At 46.7% G+C, this 18155-nt stretch overlaps 2 protein-coding genes across 6 annotated transcripts in view; both read left to right on the top strand.

Moving 5' to 3' along the window:
• The window catches only part of ppp1r9ba (protein phosphatase 1, regulatory subunit 9Ba), a 55965-nt gene extending 42245 nt beyond the window's left edge, over window positions 1-13720 (top strand). For 4 of the 5 annotated variants that reach the window (XM_088623253.1, XM_088623254.1, XM_088623255.1 and 1 more), the window contains exons 7-11: window positions 2141-2293; window positions 3338-3391; window positions 3979-4208; window positions 5356-5470; window positions 7095-13720. In XM_088623253.1, the coding sequence (XP_088479379.1) occupies window positions 2141-2293; window positions 3338-3391; window positions 3979-4208; window positions 5356-5470; window positions 7095-7148 (606 nt within the window). In that variant the 3' untranslated portion in view covers window positions 7149-13720. The remainder of the gene's footprint in view (window positions 1-2140; window positions 2294-3337; window positions 3392-3978; window positions 4209-5355; window positions 5471-7094) is intronic. The other variant, XM_088623258.1, reaches the window with a different exon arrangement.
• Window positions 13721-15390: 1670 nt separating this feature from the next.
• The window catches only part of samd14 (sterile alpha motif domain containing 14), a 35615-nt gene continuing 32850 nt past the window's right edge, over window positions 15391-18155 (top strand). The window contains exon 1 of the mRNA XM_088623264.1: window positions 15391-16126. The gene's annotated coding sequence lies outside the window, so the exon portion shown is untranslated. The remainder of the gene's footprint in view (window positions 16127-18155) is intronic.

The following is an 18155-nucleotide window of genomic DNA, read 5'->3' as shown; positions in this document are numbered from 1 at the left end:
CTGTACGCTGACTTCAGATTTCCCCCTAAATGTTTGGTTTTTGCTTTGTTTCAATACAAAATGGTGGTAGTGTGGTGGGAGCCCGGCAGTGTTTTGAGAGGTTTGATTTGTGTCTGCCTTGCGCAGCAGGTTTTGTTTGCTTGCGTGGTTGAAGTGCTCCACCTAGTGGCCGCCCGGCGGCGAAGCAGCCTGGCCTGGCAGTTTTCTGCTTTGTTGAAAGAGCCCCACGGAGCCGTGGCAGCTCAGACGGCAGGGGCGTCTAGCTCCTGACTGGAAGGTCCCGGGTTCAATCCCAGGTAGGGGCCAGCGATGTAGTTTGCTCTGACTCCTTCCGGATGGCTCCCAGGTCCACTCAGCCTGCTTTCCAAGTCAGTACCGGGGGTTTAATCCATCTGGGGTTAATAGGCCGGCCGGACTGTGGTGCTGACCACATCACCTCCACCTCCAGTGTCGGATGGTCAAGAAAAACGGTGGCCCTTCCCCCCCATTCCCCCATGGGTCTTCATGGCCTGAAAAGGGACCTACCTACCTAAAAGAGCCCCAGACAGACACGGCCTTGGTTAGTAATAACAAAAGTACACCTGCTGGGCAGTGAACACAGTCAGATCTCGAGTAACTGAAAGCACCTTTCAATATTCTTTAATACTAACGTTAAGAAAATAATCTTAGGTGGACAAGTCCCCAGGCTCTGCTAGGAGTGGGAGGTTATCTGCCTTTATTTGTACTACAATGGTGACTTTGTCTTTGTGACTGATTGGATCTGAGTGTTCTTGACGGAGGCGGGTTCGGCTGAAAGGTTGGAAAGGCAGGTATCTGCTGGAATGGCTCCTGCTCCCCAGTGAGTGGGGATCCGGCCTGCGGCTCATCTCAGCCCTGGCTCCACTGATGGGGCGGCTCTGCGAGACCTGAGCTCAAGCCACTGAGGACGCCTTGGGCTTTTCCTCCATATGCACGTTTGCTGTCTTTCGCAAATCATTCTTTCATCTCGGCTCGTAGCTGTTGCTTTTGCACGTTCTGCGTTTGGTAGGTGCCGTGGTGGGATGGCACAGCCAGGCGATCTGTTTGTTTGGGTAATGACCTCCCCGCGGGGTATTTCCGTCTGAATCATTAAGCGGGATAATGGACGCCCTCAAAGAGCAAAAGATAGTTCAAGTAGGGAGCTGCGTCAGCATGCGTAGGCTGTAAAGGAACTAGTAACGGTTGATTCCATGCTGAAAAGAGAAGAAAACAAACAGCATTTTAGCTGTGGTGACCCCCGAAGAAGGCTCCACCGCTGAAATGTTGTCTCTCTTCAGCAAAGATAGTAAGATGCTTTCCATTGAGTTGCTGTTAAGGCCTTTTGATCCAACAATGAGTTAGTGAAGGCTTAGCTTACGTTATAACGGTCAACAATTTGCTACTAGTGTTGGTCCTAAATAAGAGCATGCTGCTTTCAGGCCAGAGCTCTGTGCCCTGTCAAATGTCTGAACTGCAGATACTGGTCATACAGTTAGTTCTTTATTTTCAAGCTGTCTGTCTCCATCTGCTGGCTGTCCATTGACATTGCCTCAAGCTGAGTGAGGTGACGCACAGTGCAACGCATCAGCACGCATGAAAGCTCACGTGCTGACATTCCATAGTGTTCTCTCTTAAACACCATCTTTGATCGCCTAATGAGTATTCAGCCGGTGCAATTGCACACCTCCACCTACAGGCAGTATAGGTTGATAGCAGTGTGATGCTCTTTTGCTGCACAAGTGATGTGCAGGGAATACACTGCCCAGTGTTAAGAATGAGGAAGCTGTGTCCTTTGTCCTTTGAATACAATCAACCAGTGTGTTCTGTGTACTAAGACGTTTTTGGGCTTCTGCATTACACATAGATAGCATCTCATGATAAAATGGAATAAAGAGTATACAGATGAGGAGTCACTGCCACATAATAGATTCAGAGATGCTCTTCTGTGCAAAGCACCATTCTTTACATGGGAGATTGCTGATGTTTGCAGTGCCAGCGTCTCTGATATTAATAATGGTGCATTCTTATCTGAGCACTTTTCAACAAACGCCAAACAACAGAGACCTGTCTTGCGTTGGTAGTGTGGTAGTGTGCCCACAGCCTGCTGAGAGCCTCTTGTGTGCCCTGCGTTTGTCGCTGGCAGACCGGGGAGTACGCCACTGACGAGGAGGAGGAGATGAGCCCCATGTTCCCCAGTGCAGAGATGGCCATCGAGGTCTTCGACCTGGCTGAGAACGAGGACATGCTGTCGCCCATCGAGATGGACCCAGAGAAGCTGGCCCACAAGTTCAAGGAGGTGAGTAGAGGGTCAGGGAGGAGCAAAGTCCCGGGGGAAACACTGAAGCATGCTGCAGCACCTGCAGGAGGACACTTTTATTTTCCTAACATTCCGAGCCACAAACATTGGTTGACACCAAGCGGAGGGTGGCCTCAGCCGTCATCATGCAAACGTGCATGAGTTTAAGGACAGCTTTTCAGTGGTGCATCGTCAAAGCAGAGAGAAAACAGACAAGAGGTGATGCATTTTTGATTTTTAATGAAAAAACACCAGTGGTTTAATCAAGATCAGTTCAGTTCTTTGAGAATGGTTTTCTATTATTGTCTCCTCCTGTGGACCCAGTGCTGGGTTAATGGGGGCAGGCAGCACAGCTCCATTTACAGTACTGCCCTGAAATCGCTCCTCTCCCAGTGTCCGTATTTAAAAACCAACAGTCAGCTTAGCCCGAACAAGTCACACCAGAGGCTGTTTGGCTTTGGTCCATAAGTCCACGAATTTATGCAGCAACAGATTTTTTTTTTTACTACTGCCACATTTGTCTTAAATTAGTCATGTAGCAGGTGCACTTATCCACAGTGACTCACAGGGACTAGAAAGCAGAATGCGCATTAACAGCATCTGCAGCACTGTCGCCTACGACAGGAGGACAGTGTTACATTCTCATCTGATGGACAGAGCGCAGGGACATTGATCAGCAACACAGTGGGTCTGTGGAGTCTCCAGGTAACAGCTCTGTGCCTCAGCCTCTTAATCAGTTAATTATTATTGCTATTAAAATGGTGTTTTAGGGGCATAACCCCAGTGTCTTTGCTGAATTCCACTCTCTACGTCCACAAGCTAGTCTTCCTAAAGTTCTCCCGTAATTCAGCTACTGGCGCAGACTGTTGCTTGTCCCCTAGTTGGGATGGCTCTACAGTGCTGGATGAAGTAGGGTTGCAACCACATGTGAACATAGGCTGTCAAAGTGCTATATAACAAGGAACTGTTCTTAATGACCATCTCTGTGAAGATAAATAAGTGAGCCATTGCAATGATTTAACCTCAAGTGGTTTTGTTTCACAGCTCCAGATAAAGCACGCTGTCACAGAGGCTGAAATTCAGCAGCTGAAGAGAAAGGTAAGATGATCTTCACAGGATGTGAGGTAATAACAGGATGTGAGGTAATAACACAGGATGTATTTTCCCAGCTGGTGTCATGCCAGGAGCTGCCCCAGCTTTTGCAACGTCTTAGTGGTGTCTGTCATTATTTCGTCTAGCTGTGTTCAGGCCTGGGTAATATCACAGGAGCCAGTGGCAAGAAAACTAAAGAAGGCAGAGACAGGAGCCTTCGACAAAGGAAATAAAAACGGCTGGCTTTGCACAAACAGCTCAAAGTTTGAACACAGGTCTGTCAAAGCCAAAAATGTGGCCAATAATAATAACTTCTATTGTTCAGTACTGGTATGAAACAAATGAAATGTAAAGGTAGATGTTTTAATATATCCCCCTGGGAACGTCATGTTTAGAATTAAACCATTCTAAGTCAAAATAAGCAGCATTTGCGAAGCATTAGGGTCCGCTGTGGACTCGACAGGGATGCAGCATTGGATCAATGCTGTGAGGTGGCCGCTGCAGTTATGCTGACGGCCACAAGAGGGCGCAAGTGTGCGCCCGCAGTCCGGTGTCTTTGACGGAAAGTAACGGGCAGGACGGTGTCTCCACAGCTGGCGCAGGCGGAGCAGGAGAAGCTGCGCTGGCGGATGGAGAAGGCCCAGCTGGAGCAGAGCGTGCAGGAGAACAAGGAGCGCATGGAGAAGCTGGAGGGCTACTGGATGGAGGCGCAGAGCCTGTGCCAGGCCGTGGACGAGCACCTCAAGGAGACCCAGGCCCAGTATCAAACCCTGGAGCGCAAGTACAGCAAGGCCAAGCGCCTCATCAAGGAGTACCAGCAGAAGTGAGCACCGTTCCCGCGGGGGAAGGGGCGGCAAGAGGGGGGTACAGCTGCACCCCCATTATGGAAAGGTTACGTTCTGCACCCCCTACATCAGCTGGAAACGCCAGTCACCATTTTCTCAAAAAAGGCTCCAGAACGTTTTTGTATGTGAATTACTATATTATTACTACGATGATCATTGTATTAACTCACTCTAATGTGGGAGGCTTGCATTTGCAGCTGTTAGTATTATTGCCAGTACTGTGATAATCACCAGCAGCCACATCGCCCTGCAGCTCCCAGCTGGCAGCCCCACTGGAGCTCAGCAGGTGTGAGCCTGGTCAGTACCTGGATGGGAGACCTCCTGGGGAAAACTAAGGTTGCTGCTGGAAGAGGTGTTAGTGGGGCCAGCAGGGGGCGCTCACCCTGCGGACCTTGTGGGTCCTAATGCCCCGGTATAGTGACGGGGACACTAGACTGTAAAAAAGCACTGTCCTTCAATGAGACGTATAGCTGAGGTCCTGACTCTCTGGGGTCGTTAAAAATCCCAGGGCGTTTCTCGAAAAGAGTAGGGGTGTTATCCTGGTGTCCTGGCCAGGTTTACCACCCTGGCCTTTACCCATCATGGCCTCCTAATAATCCCCATCCCTGAGCTGGCCTCATCACTCTGCTCTCCTCCCCACTGAGAGCTGTACTGGGGAGTGTACTGGTGCACTCATCCAGGTGGTGGTGGGGGGGGATCCCCATGAGCTGTACAGCGCTCTGAGTGGCGTGTCCAGAATAGCGCCCTGTGAGTGTGAGGAATTATTCATTGCATAGCACTCATTGCAAGGAATATCATTGCAGTGTGCTGTACCGCACCTTCAGAATGAAGCTGGGCTCTTGCAGAGTGATGGCAGGGCCCTGTTCCACACGGCGGGAATTATTCCACACAGCACACAGGGAAGAGAAGCTCGCGCACGAGAGGCAGCGTGCCGCTTTTTCCTCCAGGTTGGGGACTATACGTCAGGGAGCCCCTCCCTCCAAAAGATCGGACAGGGTAGCCCGGCCGCGTGTCCCCGGCGCTTCTCAGCTGGGATTGCTCCCCCAGAGCCGGGGGCTCAGCGCTGTGTGGGGGGAGCTCTCGGTGGTGCCCCCCCCCCTGACCTGTCCCTCCCGCCCCTCCCAGGGAGATCGAGTTCCTGAAGAAGGAGACGGCTCAGCGCCGGGCCCTGGAGGAGTCTGAGGCCTCTCACAAGGAGGAGGCGGACAGGCTGCAGGACAAGGTAGTGCAGGAGCCGCAGGTGAACACACGGGGGGGGTGCCTGGATTGGGTGGGGGGGGGAGGGGGTAGGATCTTAGGGCTGAATTTCTGTAGCTGTATTTTCAATACAGAAAACTCCCATTTGTATCATTGGGATACTGTCTTCATTGGGATACTGCCTTCATTGGGATACTTATTAGGATAATGTCTTCATTGAGATACTTATTGAATCTAATTGAAGCAGCACTTGGATCTTATGACAGAGTACTATATCCTACAGTGTAGGTCTTTATTGCTGAGCTTGACAAACATTCGCATATTCATATTTTAGTATTGCAAGTCTCTGCAGAGCCCCTGACTGCTCCTTGCATAATTAAATGATGTCCACGTGAGCTGGGTGACTTGAGTCTCCATGTCCACTGCTCACGTTCTTAATGCTCTGTGCACGAAAACCAGACGTTCAGTAGCGTCTCCTTCACCTGGGTACAGCACCAGTTTGGATCACCCTGACCCTGTGCTCTAGGAGTTGTGTGTAGTGGACACACTTTTTGACAAACCAGTTTGCTAGGGCTGATTCAGTGCAGTACCTTTCGGGCTGGTCCAGTAACGTCCCAGGCTCTTTGCAGACTGATCGAGTTCTTGAGCCAAGCACTTTTTCCAAATTATTAACTTGTTATTGAATTGACAGTCCTATATTAGTTCATCTGGAGACTTAATGGCCTCGGTGCTCTGGTATAAATCCGTTCTTATCTCGCCAGTTCAAAGCTCATTCCTGCAATGTGTCCATTAGGATACGGCAGGCTCATTTCTCAGCCTGGTACCATTTGGAGTGAAGGGCGGTACTGAAGACACAAGTGCTAATGACGGAGGGGTTTTATTTATCTATGTTTCCTGAAGTGTTGCAGGAGGAGCAATCGGCACCCTCAGCTCCTGATGTTTAATAGCTTGACTCCCACAGTCTGCCCTTGGCGGGCATGAGTCAGTCCTGTGTTGCTATTTTACAAAACTAGTAGCTCAGAAAATCCCTCTTGAAATTCTTTGCGGGCTGCCCATGTTAGAGGAACTGTAGGCAGATTCATTTGATTTTTCTCTTGCCTTGAAAGCGGATAATGAAACCAGACCCTAAACAGAGCGGATAAGGGGCTTAACCATTTCATCCTCGACACAAACCCTGCTGTAGAAGCACAGGTTACCTCTTCTGCCCCCACCAGCCAGCAGCAGATCTGTCGTCTGCCAAGTTATTTACATTTTTTGGATGTTTTGAAATGTTAGCAAAGCGCCGAATCCAGCACATCCATGCTTCTGTCCTCTAGTGTCCTGTAGTCCTGAGAGTTAGTGTGGGACTCAGAGAAATAGGTTTTGTACAGCCCAGATTGGACACAGATCCTGAGCAAGGAGTTAGCAGAAAGCAACAATAGACAATACAGCTGTACTGCAGAATAAATGTGGAGGCAGAAATCCAGAAATCTTTTGAAAACCAGCTGGCCTCCTGGATCCAGAAATAAGGTGCTGACTGACCTAATCTCATTGTAATACCTTCCTCAGGTCAAGCAGGTGGCCTCAGCTGGCGTTGCATGGGGATGTTGGAGAAACCAGTGTCTCAGAACTGTGACTCGGTCCTCAGTTGTGCCCTGTCTGCTCACAGCAACGCCTTCTCTCCACAGATCACCGACCTGGAGAGCAGGGTGCAGGCGCTGAAGAGCTCCGAGCCTTCGTAGAGCCAAAATGGGAAGAGGGAGAGAGCTTTAACCCCTAACCCCCCTTTCTGAACACCTGCCCCTCCTCCCTGCCCTACCCCCTGCCCCTCCCTGCCTCCCTGTCCCCTCTCAGTCCCGGACCAATATTTTAACCGCAGTTCCTGGGGAAAAAAAGGAAGGAAGAGAAGGAAAGAGAAGACCAGTCATTTGGAAAGCAATACAGAGAGGGGCTAGGAAACAGGGAGTGAAAAGAAAGTACCGGAAGTCCTTCGTCCTTTTAAAGTGTCACAGGATCCAGGTTTGTCCCGAGTGTGAAGGGTCTCAGCCCAGCCCTGCTGCGCTGGTCTCTCCTCCTGGATATCTGCCGGCTGTCTCCTTCCCAAACTGTTTCCTGCGAAGGCAGGAGAAGCTCCTCCCTCTTCCTCGGCCCGTGTCTCTTTGACCCGATGTACTAGCTAGGAATACTGCCACATCACACACAGGCTGCTGGACTGCCTGCTTGTTGTACTGAAAATGCTGAAGCAGCCCTGGCTGTCGATGGGAACAGAAAACGTGGGTTTATTTATGTGACGTGCAAATCTGGGGGAGTTTTAACACACAGAAAAAAACCCAACAACGCCAACCACAACAAACTCTTGGGACTGTTGTTTCGTTGAACAGAAACGGGGCCGTTCAGCCCAATCCGTTGTAAGATTCATCATCTCAAGGTCTATTCTGAGGTTGTACAGACGCGAAATCTCGTATGCAGGGGGTTGGTTTGTATATATTCCTTACGTATTTAATATTCTACAAGCTTGAACGTTCGACTGGGGACAGAAGGGTCAGTTTGGAGGAGAGTGAAAAGGCCTTCGTATCGGGTGAGACCCTGTCTGATCTGGGGGGGTGCATGATGTGAGTGAATGAAGAACTTGTTTTTTGACAGCCCTCCCCGTACGAGCAAGCTCATGGGCTGTTGTAAGGCGCCTCTGGGGAAATGGAAAACAGGGTGTAAAAAAAGTTAGAGCCATTGTTTCCTTGTGGAGGTGGTCGGTGTTTTGTTTTGTTTGTGAACGGTTGTAATTCCGATGGCCACCCTCGTTCACCCCCTTCACCTGTCCTGAGTGGGTGTGGGGCGTGTCGGCAGAGAGGAGGCGTTCAGATTTGATTCTCATCGCAGACGTGCTTGGCTCTGGAGTTTCTCCTCGCATGCTGACCTCGTCGGTAAGCGGACCAACCAGAGCGCTGAAGCTAAACCAGAGGGAAATTTGTGTTTTTCTGCTTTTTAAACGAAAGTGGAAGACGAAGGACGTCAGGGTTTCCGATGGGTGGCGTTGTATCTTTCTCTTGCTTGGACAAAGGCCATAGGAGACCTCCTCTGAAAGGCACCTTGATTCAGGTCCCCAGTCTCCTTAAAACATAAGCAAGCAGCTGCCTTTCTTTTCAGTGTTGTTTTGTCTGTATTATAGTTAACTTTCCAGCGCCTTTGAAATCATCTGGTGGTTTTTATTTAATGTTGTGAGTCCTGTTTTTTAGTGGGCAGACAGAACATCATGGTGGATTCTGTCACATGGAGGCAGGAAGGGTGGGGGGATTCCTGTCAGACCCCTTGCCCTGCCGCTCTGGAATTAGGGTCACGTTCCTCGTACCCAGGGCCGGCTAGCCACTCCTGTCCTTCCAGGCCGCTGGGAGAGCCTGTTTTGTCAGTCGCTCCAGACTGCTGAAAACGAGTCTGGTCCCCTTAAGCCCCTGTGTCTGCTGGTTTGCTGCTCTGCTCAGCTGAGCTTTACATGACCTAACTAATAATCCCATTGATCAAAGCCCTTTCGGTTGTTTCTCGACTGCGAAAGATTGGAGGTGACAGGGCGCGGGGGCAGTAGGCCTGGATGAGAAGTGATTTCACCCGCCTGGAAACCTACTTAGGTGGTGCAGAGTCTCCCACAGCGACTGGTTTTGGTTCTGTAAGGCCTGAAATGTCCGATGGCCATGTGGTACATCCGTCTTCGCAGTCTGGAATATGAGAATGGTTACAAGAGGAGGCTGTTCAGCCTACGTTGTTTGTTTGGGTGCTGGCAACCTAATTGATCCCGGGCGTGTTCGCACACAGTGTCGGCTTCACCAGCATGGGCTGCCGTGTAACACTGTAGCCTGGGACTGCTTTAAATTATTATTCCTGTCATGGAAGTGGGCACCTAATGTTGACATTCAATGCAATATTATTGGTTTTCAAAGCTTATTGATGTAGGTATATAGGTAACACATAGTTCCTTGGATTTTGTCTTAGTCTTGGGTTCTCCTGTGCTACTGGGCACATGTCATTATTTTGTATCTACGGAAAATAACCAATAATGGGCACTCTTGGGGGCAGTGCAGGGGTTAGGGTTGCTGCCTCACAGCACTGGGGTCCCGAGTTCAAATCCAGACCTGGGGTGCTAGCTGTGTGGAGGTTGTATTTACGTGGGTTTCTTCCAGGTGCTCTGGTTTCCTCCCACAGTCCAAAGACACACTGGTAGGTTGATTGCATTCTGGGATTATCGGCCCCGGTGTGAACGTGTGCTTGTTTGTGCATGACTGGTGTCCCACCCGCGGTATGCCCTGCCCTGCACCCTTTCTTTGCCAGGATGGACTCCGACTTCCCCGCAACGCTGCATTGGACAAAGCAGCTAGAAAAAGGTCGGAGGCAGTCTTTGCAACATTTTCGAGGTGGCAATATATGACAGCATGCATGAAACAGGCCCTCCATCGCTAGATTCTGTATATGCACAGGTGTATGCATCTCTTGCCAAGACATTTTTAGCATTTGTGAAGATCTCTTTTATTTCCTATTTTACTAAGTCAGGTGGCTTGCTGTTCACCGGCGAGCTTTGAGACAGGACACGGTTTTAACACTCCCTTTATGTTTGATTTTGCCTATTCAGCATGGCAAATTTGTGCAGTTTTGCCAAGATGAAAATCGGGGCTTAATGCCTGCGTGCAATGGACATGTATTACCGATGAGCTGTTCGGTGCAAACCAAACCCGAAAAGAGGCTTTTGAACAAATCGGCAACATTGTTGAGTTGTTCACATGGTCCGCTTGTTGGCAGGAATAGGGAACAGCTGTTCGGGGCTGCATGTTCACTGAGCACGGATTTTCATCTCGGCAAAGGTGTCCTGCCGGAATTCACAAATGAATGACTTTTAATTTAAGGGCAGATTTAAAATCCCACGCTGTGTCAGTATCCAGTGACCACACTGAGTCATATGGCCACCCTATGTATGGAATATCAGGACTGTGTAAGAATTAGACATACAGTGACAAGTGTGCAGTCACTGCAGGGTGAGATCAAAAGCAGGCATTTCCCTTACAAGTGTCAAATTAGCACCCAGCTATTTTTAAGGCAGATGTCTGTAGCAGCTGTCAATGATGTTAAATAAGAACCATTCACATTCCATTTTATTTCGCTTTGCAGATCACAATTGACAAGTTTTGATGCTGGCAATCAGAGATCACCATTATAATTATTATTATTTTGAACAGCCCACGTCATAGACGTATGGAACATCATGTTCCAGATATGTAAAGTATTGCTCAAATTTTGCTCATGTTGCGTAACTCACAGCTAATGATGCAATATAGATTCACAGCGTTCTGTCCCAGTGAAATTCATTTAGGGGTTTATTGTGAATTTGATTTTGAATTGGTTTTCTTCTCCTATCAGTGGTGCACAAGGTCCACAACAGGTCCCGTAGTAGACAGCCATGTTCTGCAGATGGAAGAGTTGAGGAGCAATTGCTGCCCTTAGTGATTGTCCTAGAATGGGTGGTTTTAGTCAGTTTTGCATGGGATTTTCCCTGTGGTTCGCAACGTTTTAATTTAAAACCACCGGAAATTGCCCTGGCCTCGGCCCGTCTCCGCCATGCCATTGGAAGAGTTCCTCTGGCTGTGTGAGAACTTCCTCGTCAGTCTGATCCGCGGTGACCCTTGCTGTTACAGTGTGGGAAAACACGCAGATCGTTCCACAAAGGGACAAACAGTCATCTTTAATGGACATGTGTACGCTGTAACAAACCACTGTTTCATTTGATTTAGTTTTTTTTAAATATATTTTCTCCTAGGCTACCAGGGGCCTGGACTCTGACTTGACACTTGACCTGTGTGGTTTACTGCTTTTAAATTAAAGTGACTGCTGCCCAATTGGCTGTGAAGCCTCCTCTTGAGATGCTCCGTTAACCACTGGATTCACTGAATGGCTGCAGTCTGACGCAGCTGTCTGCTGTGTGTGTGTGTGTGGCAGTCAGTCTCCATCAGACCCACACTGCCACTTTCTCTACATGTTGCTCTACATCAAGCAAGAGGGGGGAGACAGAGGAGTCCCTTCAGCTTTCATCATGCATTTCCTTTCTGTTTAGTAAATGTATTGCTGAAGCACTGAGTGAGACGTTGAGCTCCTCTGTGTGTCTGACTCCACACATAATGACATCATGCCTCTGTCCCCACAGCTGACCAGCTGATCACTGTCGCCACACCAGTGTTGGGCCTGCGTTGGGGGGTCCACAGCCCCGATCTCCAGTTTTTCACACCAGCCAGGCTCTCACTTACTCAATTGACCCTTTTAGGGGTTGGATTAGCTTGGATGAACTAGCTAATTCATTAATAATTTAATAATAATTAATTAAGCATTACTTATACAGCGCTTTTTCTGGACACTCCACTCAAAGAGCTTTACAGGTAATGGGGACTCCCCTCCACCACCACCAGTGTGCAGCAGCCACCATTAGCCCTAACCGAAGGCTCCTATAAGGGCCGCAAATCTTGGGGACCACTGACTAAGCTGTAGTGTACTACACCTCTGCTGGCTGGTACGTCTGCATTTGACCACACACTTGCTACAGTAATAGTTATTAGGGACCACAGTTAAAACTTCATTCACTAGGGATAACAACACCCGAGGATTCAGCGTGCTGAAGGGATTATGGGCTGTTCAGTGAAAATGTGAGTTCAACCTCTTGGCTGAGGGCCGATCTCCTAGCCAGAGGACGAGGAGGCTGGGACCCCCCCTGCAGAGTGAGGAGTGACCTGGGGGCAGCTGGAGGGGGGGGTGGAGGAGGGACGCAAAAAGACATATGTGAGCGAGAGAAGGGGATCACGTACAGTATAGTGTTTTAGGACAGGAAGTGACATCAGGAGTGATTGCCAATTACTGACAGCTTGAGTGAACTTGGCTGTTGTCATGACTCCTGCACTTTTGTTATCATCTCCATCGATTGATTGCCTCCCAGAATCGGTGTCTGGGCACTGGGACAGGCACCTGTTCTGCCCCCTGCTTGTCGCTGTCCAGGTTTCGCAGTTACTCCAGAGCTGTGGGCGTGGCTGGAGTGCATTTTTCTTGTATGACTTTTTAATTCCCACCTGCCGTTTTGTATTAAACTAGTTGAAGCCAATGTGATGCTACGCCTTTTCTTCTCTCACACCCCAGCGGTCCTTCTCCGGCCTCTTAATGTGCGCGAAGCCTAAAGGGGGCGACGAGCAAGACAAAACAAAAAACTCGGGTGGAAATTAAACTCCCGCCAAGCCGTCGCAAACGTAGCTCTCGTCATTCTCCACCACGAGCTAGGCTGACGTCCGGGGACTGGAAGGACTGGTTGTTGGATCTCGGCTGTGGACGAACTGGATCATTTTCTGGAGGGCTGGCGCCAGCGTTCCACTGTGCCCACTGGAGACAGCATGGCAACCTGAAACTGAACTGGGGCCCATGCTGGAATTCTGCAGGAAAAGACATGGCCTCATTTCTTCACACGTGGGGGGAAATACAGACTTTGCCCCAGAGTCGTTTACAGATCTCTCTGTTCCTGGTTAGCCGCTCTGTAGTATTAATCTCCCTCCACCGTCTCACAGAGGTGGCACGTTCATGCTGATGATTATACTGGTGTTTTAGAACAGTTACTAAAGCAGTAATTATGTCACGGGGAAACTGAAGCCTTCAGCAGATAACGTCTATAAAAATAAGCCCTCTTACTGTAAATGTGTTTTGTACGTGCAGGAAACAGGAGGGTGGGGGTACACACCTCTGTGGATGAGGAGCTGATTTCCTTGAGTGCCAGCTGGGGTGAAGTTTGTGGGTGCCAAAGCCCACTTGGTTTTACAGCACTTTCAAAGACAAAAACGAGGACGTTTCAGAGTAGGGCTACCATGGTGTAATAGATTAGAAAAAAGGCTACATTTCTTGTTCGCATACTATACAGCTGTTTTTTTTTTCATGGGCATCTGATATTGTATTTAAAAAAAAATCCGTTGTTTTTTTTCTTGGTGAGGTGCTACACCCATCTGCAGTCTTGGTTTTTAAATATGTGTTTCTGTTGCAAAGGTGAGAACTCTTTTCGGGTCTCTGCTAAAGTAATCTGATCAAGTAATGGGATGTGACCACTGAATTCTCATCTTTTGATTTGAAGAATACGTGTTTGGGTTTTTTTTTTAGCTTCCCCTCCTCTGTTTTTTTGCGACCGCAAAAACAAAATATTCCTGTGTTCGATTCTAAACGATCATGTTTCATCATGAATTATTAAGCCATTACATGTCATCATGCATAATTTACAGTCATTATTAATAAATAGGGATGTGTTAAAATGGAAAAAAAACATTTTTTTTCGTTACTTTTATTTCTGCAGGTGTGGTGGGGTTGTGGTCACACCGGAATCTGGGTTTCATTTACAATACAGTATTTCATTTTTAATAGGTGCAACAGCGCCTTCTTATGGCACTCTGAGGACCTGCATCTTCAGCTCGAAAATTTTAAGAAACACCAGACAGGACTAATTGTAACTAAGGAACAATAGGTTTATTCCATGCTGAAAAAAAAGAAGAAAGAGAACACAACGTTTCGGCCGTGGAGCCTTCTTCAGGTGTAAGCGGTAACTAATGGTAATTAGTTACAATTAGTTAAGGTACCCACCTGAACTAATTGTAACTAATTTGGTTTATAGTATCCGATTGACTCTAGGGTCTTATCCAGCAGTTTCCTGAACAAGCCAGTTGTCTGTTTCGCCAACACGTAGGCGTATCTCCATCAAAGAGTCCCACATGAACCCAAAAGGCACTGCCTCGATTCTGTGAATGATCTAAATGTAAAGCCCAGTTACGGTTTGTATAAGATTTCTTTGAACTATGTTAGTCGTTACAAAAACTTGAAAGTGCTGTGGAATTTCGCTTCCCCTTATCAAAGATGAAGAAATTGGATGTGTGAATCGTTACAAACTATTCGGTTAAGGAGGAGTTGAATATACTGCCGCATACAATATCTTCATAATGCCGTAAGACGACACCAAATGCTGTATTTGCTAGGGTGAAATCCGTCTCCGCTTTTCTTCCAAACAGATCTGGCCAACGGGATGCTGGGGATTACAAGCGAGCTAAACGATGGAAATAACCATCTTGCAATCTTTAATAAGTTAATGAGCATGATTATTTATGCCACTTATTAGAATCTGTAAGTTAGTTTTCTATGTGATCCAATACGAGTCTCCCATTGAAGAGTTTCTCCTTGAAGATGCAGTTTTACTATTAAACCAAGGAAGAAAACTCAATATTAAATATAAGCGGGGACCCTGACCGCATACGCAAATGGTAATCGATTTGCAATATAAAATGTGTTGAAATTCCGTTTGTCGTTTAGATTTTAACTTGCTGGAGTCCTTCTAGCTGGAGTTTGACCAAGAACGTAGTTCCATTGCAATGCCGTAAATACCATTTTAACAAAATACTTATTAGTAAAGCAACGAGTTCAGTGGTACTGTGTAACTGTACAGCTGTCAAAGCGTAATACATATATGTTCAAATTTTTCACCTTCAGAACTGTGGTTTTCATCCTCTTTAATTGGATCCGGGATAAAAGCTGAGGTGCTTTGATGTCCGTTGTTAATACAATAACAATTCACGTATTGCCTTTCAGATTCTTCTGCACGGCTGTAAGGAATCGATTTCCTCTTTGCCTTCATTTACTATTCGGGCGCAAGGGGCGCTAAAAGCAACTCACTCGATAATATCGCTTAAACTAGTATCTGCAGCTCCTGGGACCTGTCTAGATTGTTTACAACTGAATCTGCGAGAATAAAGGACCAAAACACACCGTTTGAGATAAGATTAACAGGAACACGGCTATAAATCTCCCCCAAAGCAAGCAAATAATTTCAACACGGGTACAGGCCGTCTGATTATTAAGAATGGTAATGTTAATATGGAAAGTTTTAACTATAATTAACGTTTTACCACATTAGCAGTTAAACACGCAGTTCTTCTTTGAGGGTTTTCTCATGTTTTTCCACACCTAACAGTGAATATCCAGTGATAAGAAGCTTACTGTACGTCAAGTTTAAAAGGAGTCATTGCTAGCATGTTTAATATCTCATAGTACACATCCTATCGGGTGTCCGGATCGGTTCCTATTACAGCGCCGGGGTGATAAATCAGTTAACTTTCTTACAGGAAGCTACAGCTATGTTTTCCCTAATCTCTTATAGCAGGCGACACGATTAGTTATTTTCCTGGTTGAAAGATAGGTGTGTGATGTGGGAACTTTCGTAATAATGGTCAAAACATCCCCCCTTCAAGTGGATTTTAAGCGTCTGAAATTGTTAAAAATCACTGTGAAAAAAACCCTTCAGTTTTTAACAAGGGGATCTTCAGTTCTATTTTTTCAGACAGGGTTATTAAACTTCGGTGATAAATTAAACTAACTGACAGCACCACAAAATTTCGAAACACATTACGGATTAAGTGAAAAAGTCGAGAACTTTCTGAAAGTGTCCGGCCGCCATATTGTCGCAGCAGACCAGAAACCGCGCGAAATGGCCCTTCCTAACTGCCCGGTCGCTGTACGCAAAAAAAGCAACATGGCTCCTTAATAACGTTAATCCTTTTTTTTGGTCTTTTTGAATGTATGTTATAATTTAAGTTTATACGTTGCACACGAAACCGAGGATAATCAGAAAGTCAAACCGTTTCCATTTTCAAAGGGATATTCAACCAGCGAAGACATGGATAAACAGGTAAGTAGTATCTTTTTCGGCCAAACCGTCCGGGAGTCGATGTGTTGAATTCAGTTCAGTTTTTGCTCATTCAAATCAACTGCACAGGCGAGAACACCGGTTTGGTAAAGCAAGACATCTAAAGTATATACATGTCCTGCTAGAATTTGTCTTTTGGGTGTGATTTACCATAAAAAAACACCAGTTCAAGGTGTATGGGTGTTCAATAGGTTTATGTCTGTTGCCAAGTTGCTCTTTTTTCTTACAATACTTATAAAAATCATGCCGATTGTATACGTCGGTTTCATGAAAGTATTTACTATTATTATAGTAGCAAATTTGGTTAAGTCGAAAGCATGTTTGCCGTGTACAATGGCGTCACCGAAAGTCTTATTCCCTCTTTCTGCATCCCAGAAGATGGCGGGAAAAGCTGCTACGCACACATTGAAGCCTTCTCTCTCTTTTGTGGTGTAAATTGGAGGCTGTGCACTACACATGCACTTGGTAGTTGGGTTTGAAAGGCACTCATCATTGCCGATTCATTATAACCCAAAATGCAAAAAAAATCAAATAAAATAGCATTGCAGTTCCCTTTCATGTATCGTCTCCTGCTTAAAGCCATTCCCCATACAAGGGACTTGTGTCTAATGGACGTCGCTTCTCCAGCTAGGCTAGATACAGTGTACAGGGAACGGAGTTTATTATATATTAACCCCCACCTTTCTATGTCGATGTGCAACGGCCTCGGCCTGTAGATAATTACCTTTAGTGCTTGCGGGTTAAGAGACTCTCTACAGTGCCCACGTATTCATAATAAGGACAGAAACCATCGCTGTGCTGATCACGTACTGTATCTGTTAATAGGCCTTTGTATTCCATGAGCTTGTAAAGTGACCACATTTGGGCCCTACTAAGATCGCTTGTAATTATATACAGTGGCCTTATGTCAGTATTGTTTGAGGATGAAAATACTTGCATCATGCGTACACAGACGTTAGAAAGTGATTTGTGTCTCTTCCCCGCACAGAGTAGTAGAGGAGTTGTCCATTGGGAACGTAATTAGGCCATATGACAGCGGGTATATATTAATTCGAGACAAGGCACATAACGTGCAGAATATAAAGAGATATCGCCTGAGATCAGAGATAGATAACTCCGGTCTCCGAGAGGAGGCGTCATACGTGCTCCTGAGCTGGTGTTAAGTTCTGCTGAATAAGGGAACGGGAAAATAAGTGTGAGATTAATTAAGCATTCAAGAACTAAGTTGAAGGGGAAATGAGAAACATTGAGTTGTCATTTCTACGCCGAAACAAGCCAATGAAAATACATACAAATAAACCAAGTAAAATACAAACATTGTGCTGCTGATCTACAACTGCATCAACAAGAGCTGTCTTGCAGTATGTACACAAACAGCTATATAATCTGGTCCAATGATAACCAAGGCCAGTTTCATACAATCCATAGGCTTGCAGGTTTCCTAGTTATCCTTAACTCCTTAAGTGTCAAAGAAGTGTAGAAAATCACCCACAGCCTTATTGATCAGGTCATTAGACGTTAGACTGACGCCAGTGGCTGTGGCTCTTGAAGAGCAGACAGTCAGGAATCGTTAGTAATGCTCCACGACATTATTGTCACTCACTGATCAGTTAGGCCAGTGACAGATCCCAGCCTGGGGATTCAGTCCTTTCACCAGTGGGCTGTCTTCGGTTTTTGCTGGTTAAAAAATAAGTGTTTGCAGTCCTGACTCACACCAAATTTACCAGGGGAGTTTCATTCTTCAAAGAGGTTCATAGGAGCCCATAATAAAAGACAGATTATATACAAGAGGGGACTATTTTGTCCATTTAGCCCATCGTGTAGTTAGTGCCTTATTGATATGAGGATCCCATCTAGTTGTTTCTTGAAGTATTTAGGCAGCTTGTTCCAGACTCCCACCACCCTTGATGTAAAGAAGTATCTCCTGTTCTGTGATTTATTCCGAAATGCACTTCCCATATGTTCCCTTTTTTCATTAATCAGAAAAATGTGCATTCTCATCTCAATACAT

Source organism: Lepisosteus platostomus, chromosome 28 (assembly GCF_059453375.1).
Source record: "Lepisosteus platostomus isolate fLepPlt1 chromosome 28, fLepPlt1.hap1, whole genome shotgun sequence".
NCBI lineage: Eukaryota > Metazoa > Chordata > Actinopteri > Semionotiformes > Lepisosteidae > Lepisosteus > Lepisosteus platostomus.
The sequence above is the reverse complement of the archived record's forward strand: the minus strand, read 5'-3'. Positions and strand labels throughout refer to the sequence as shown.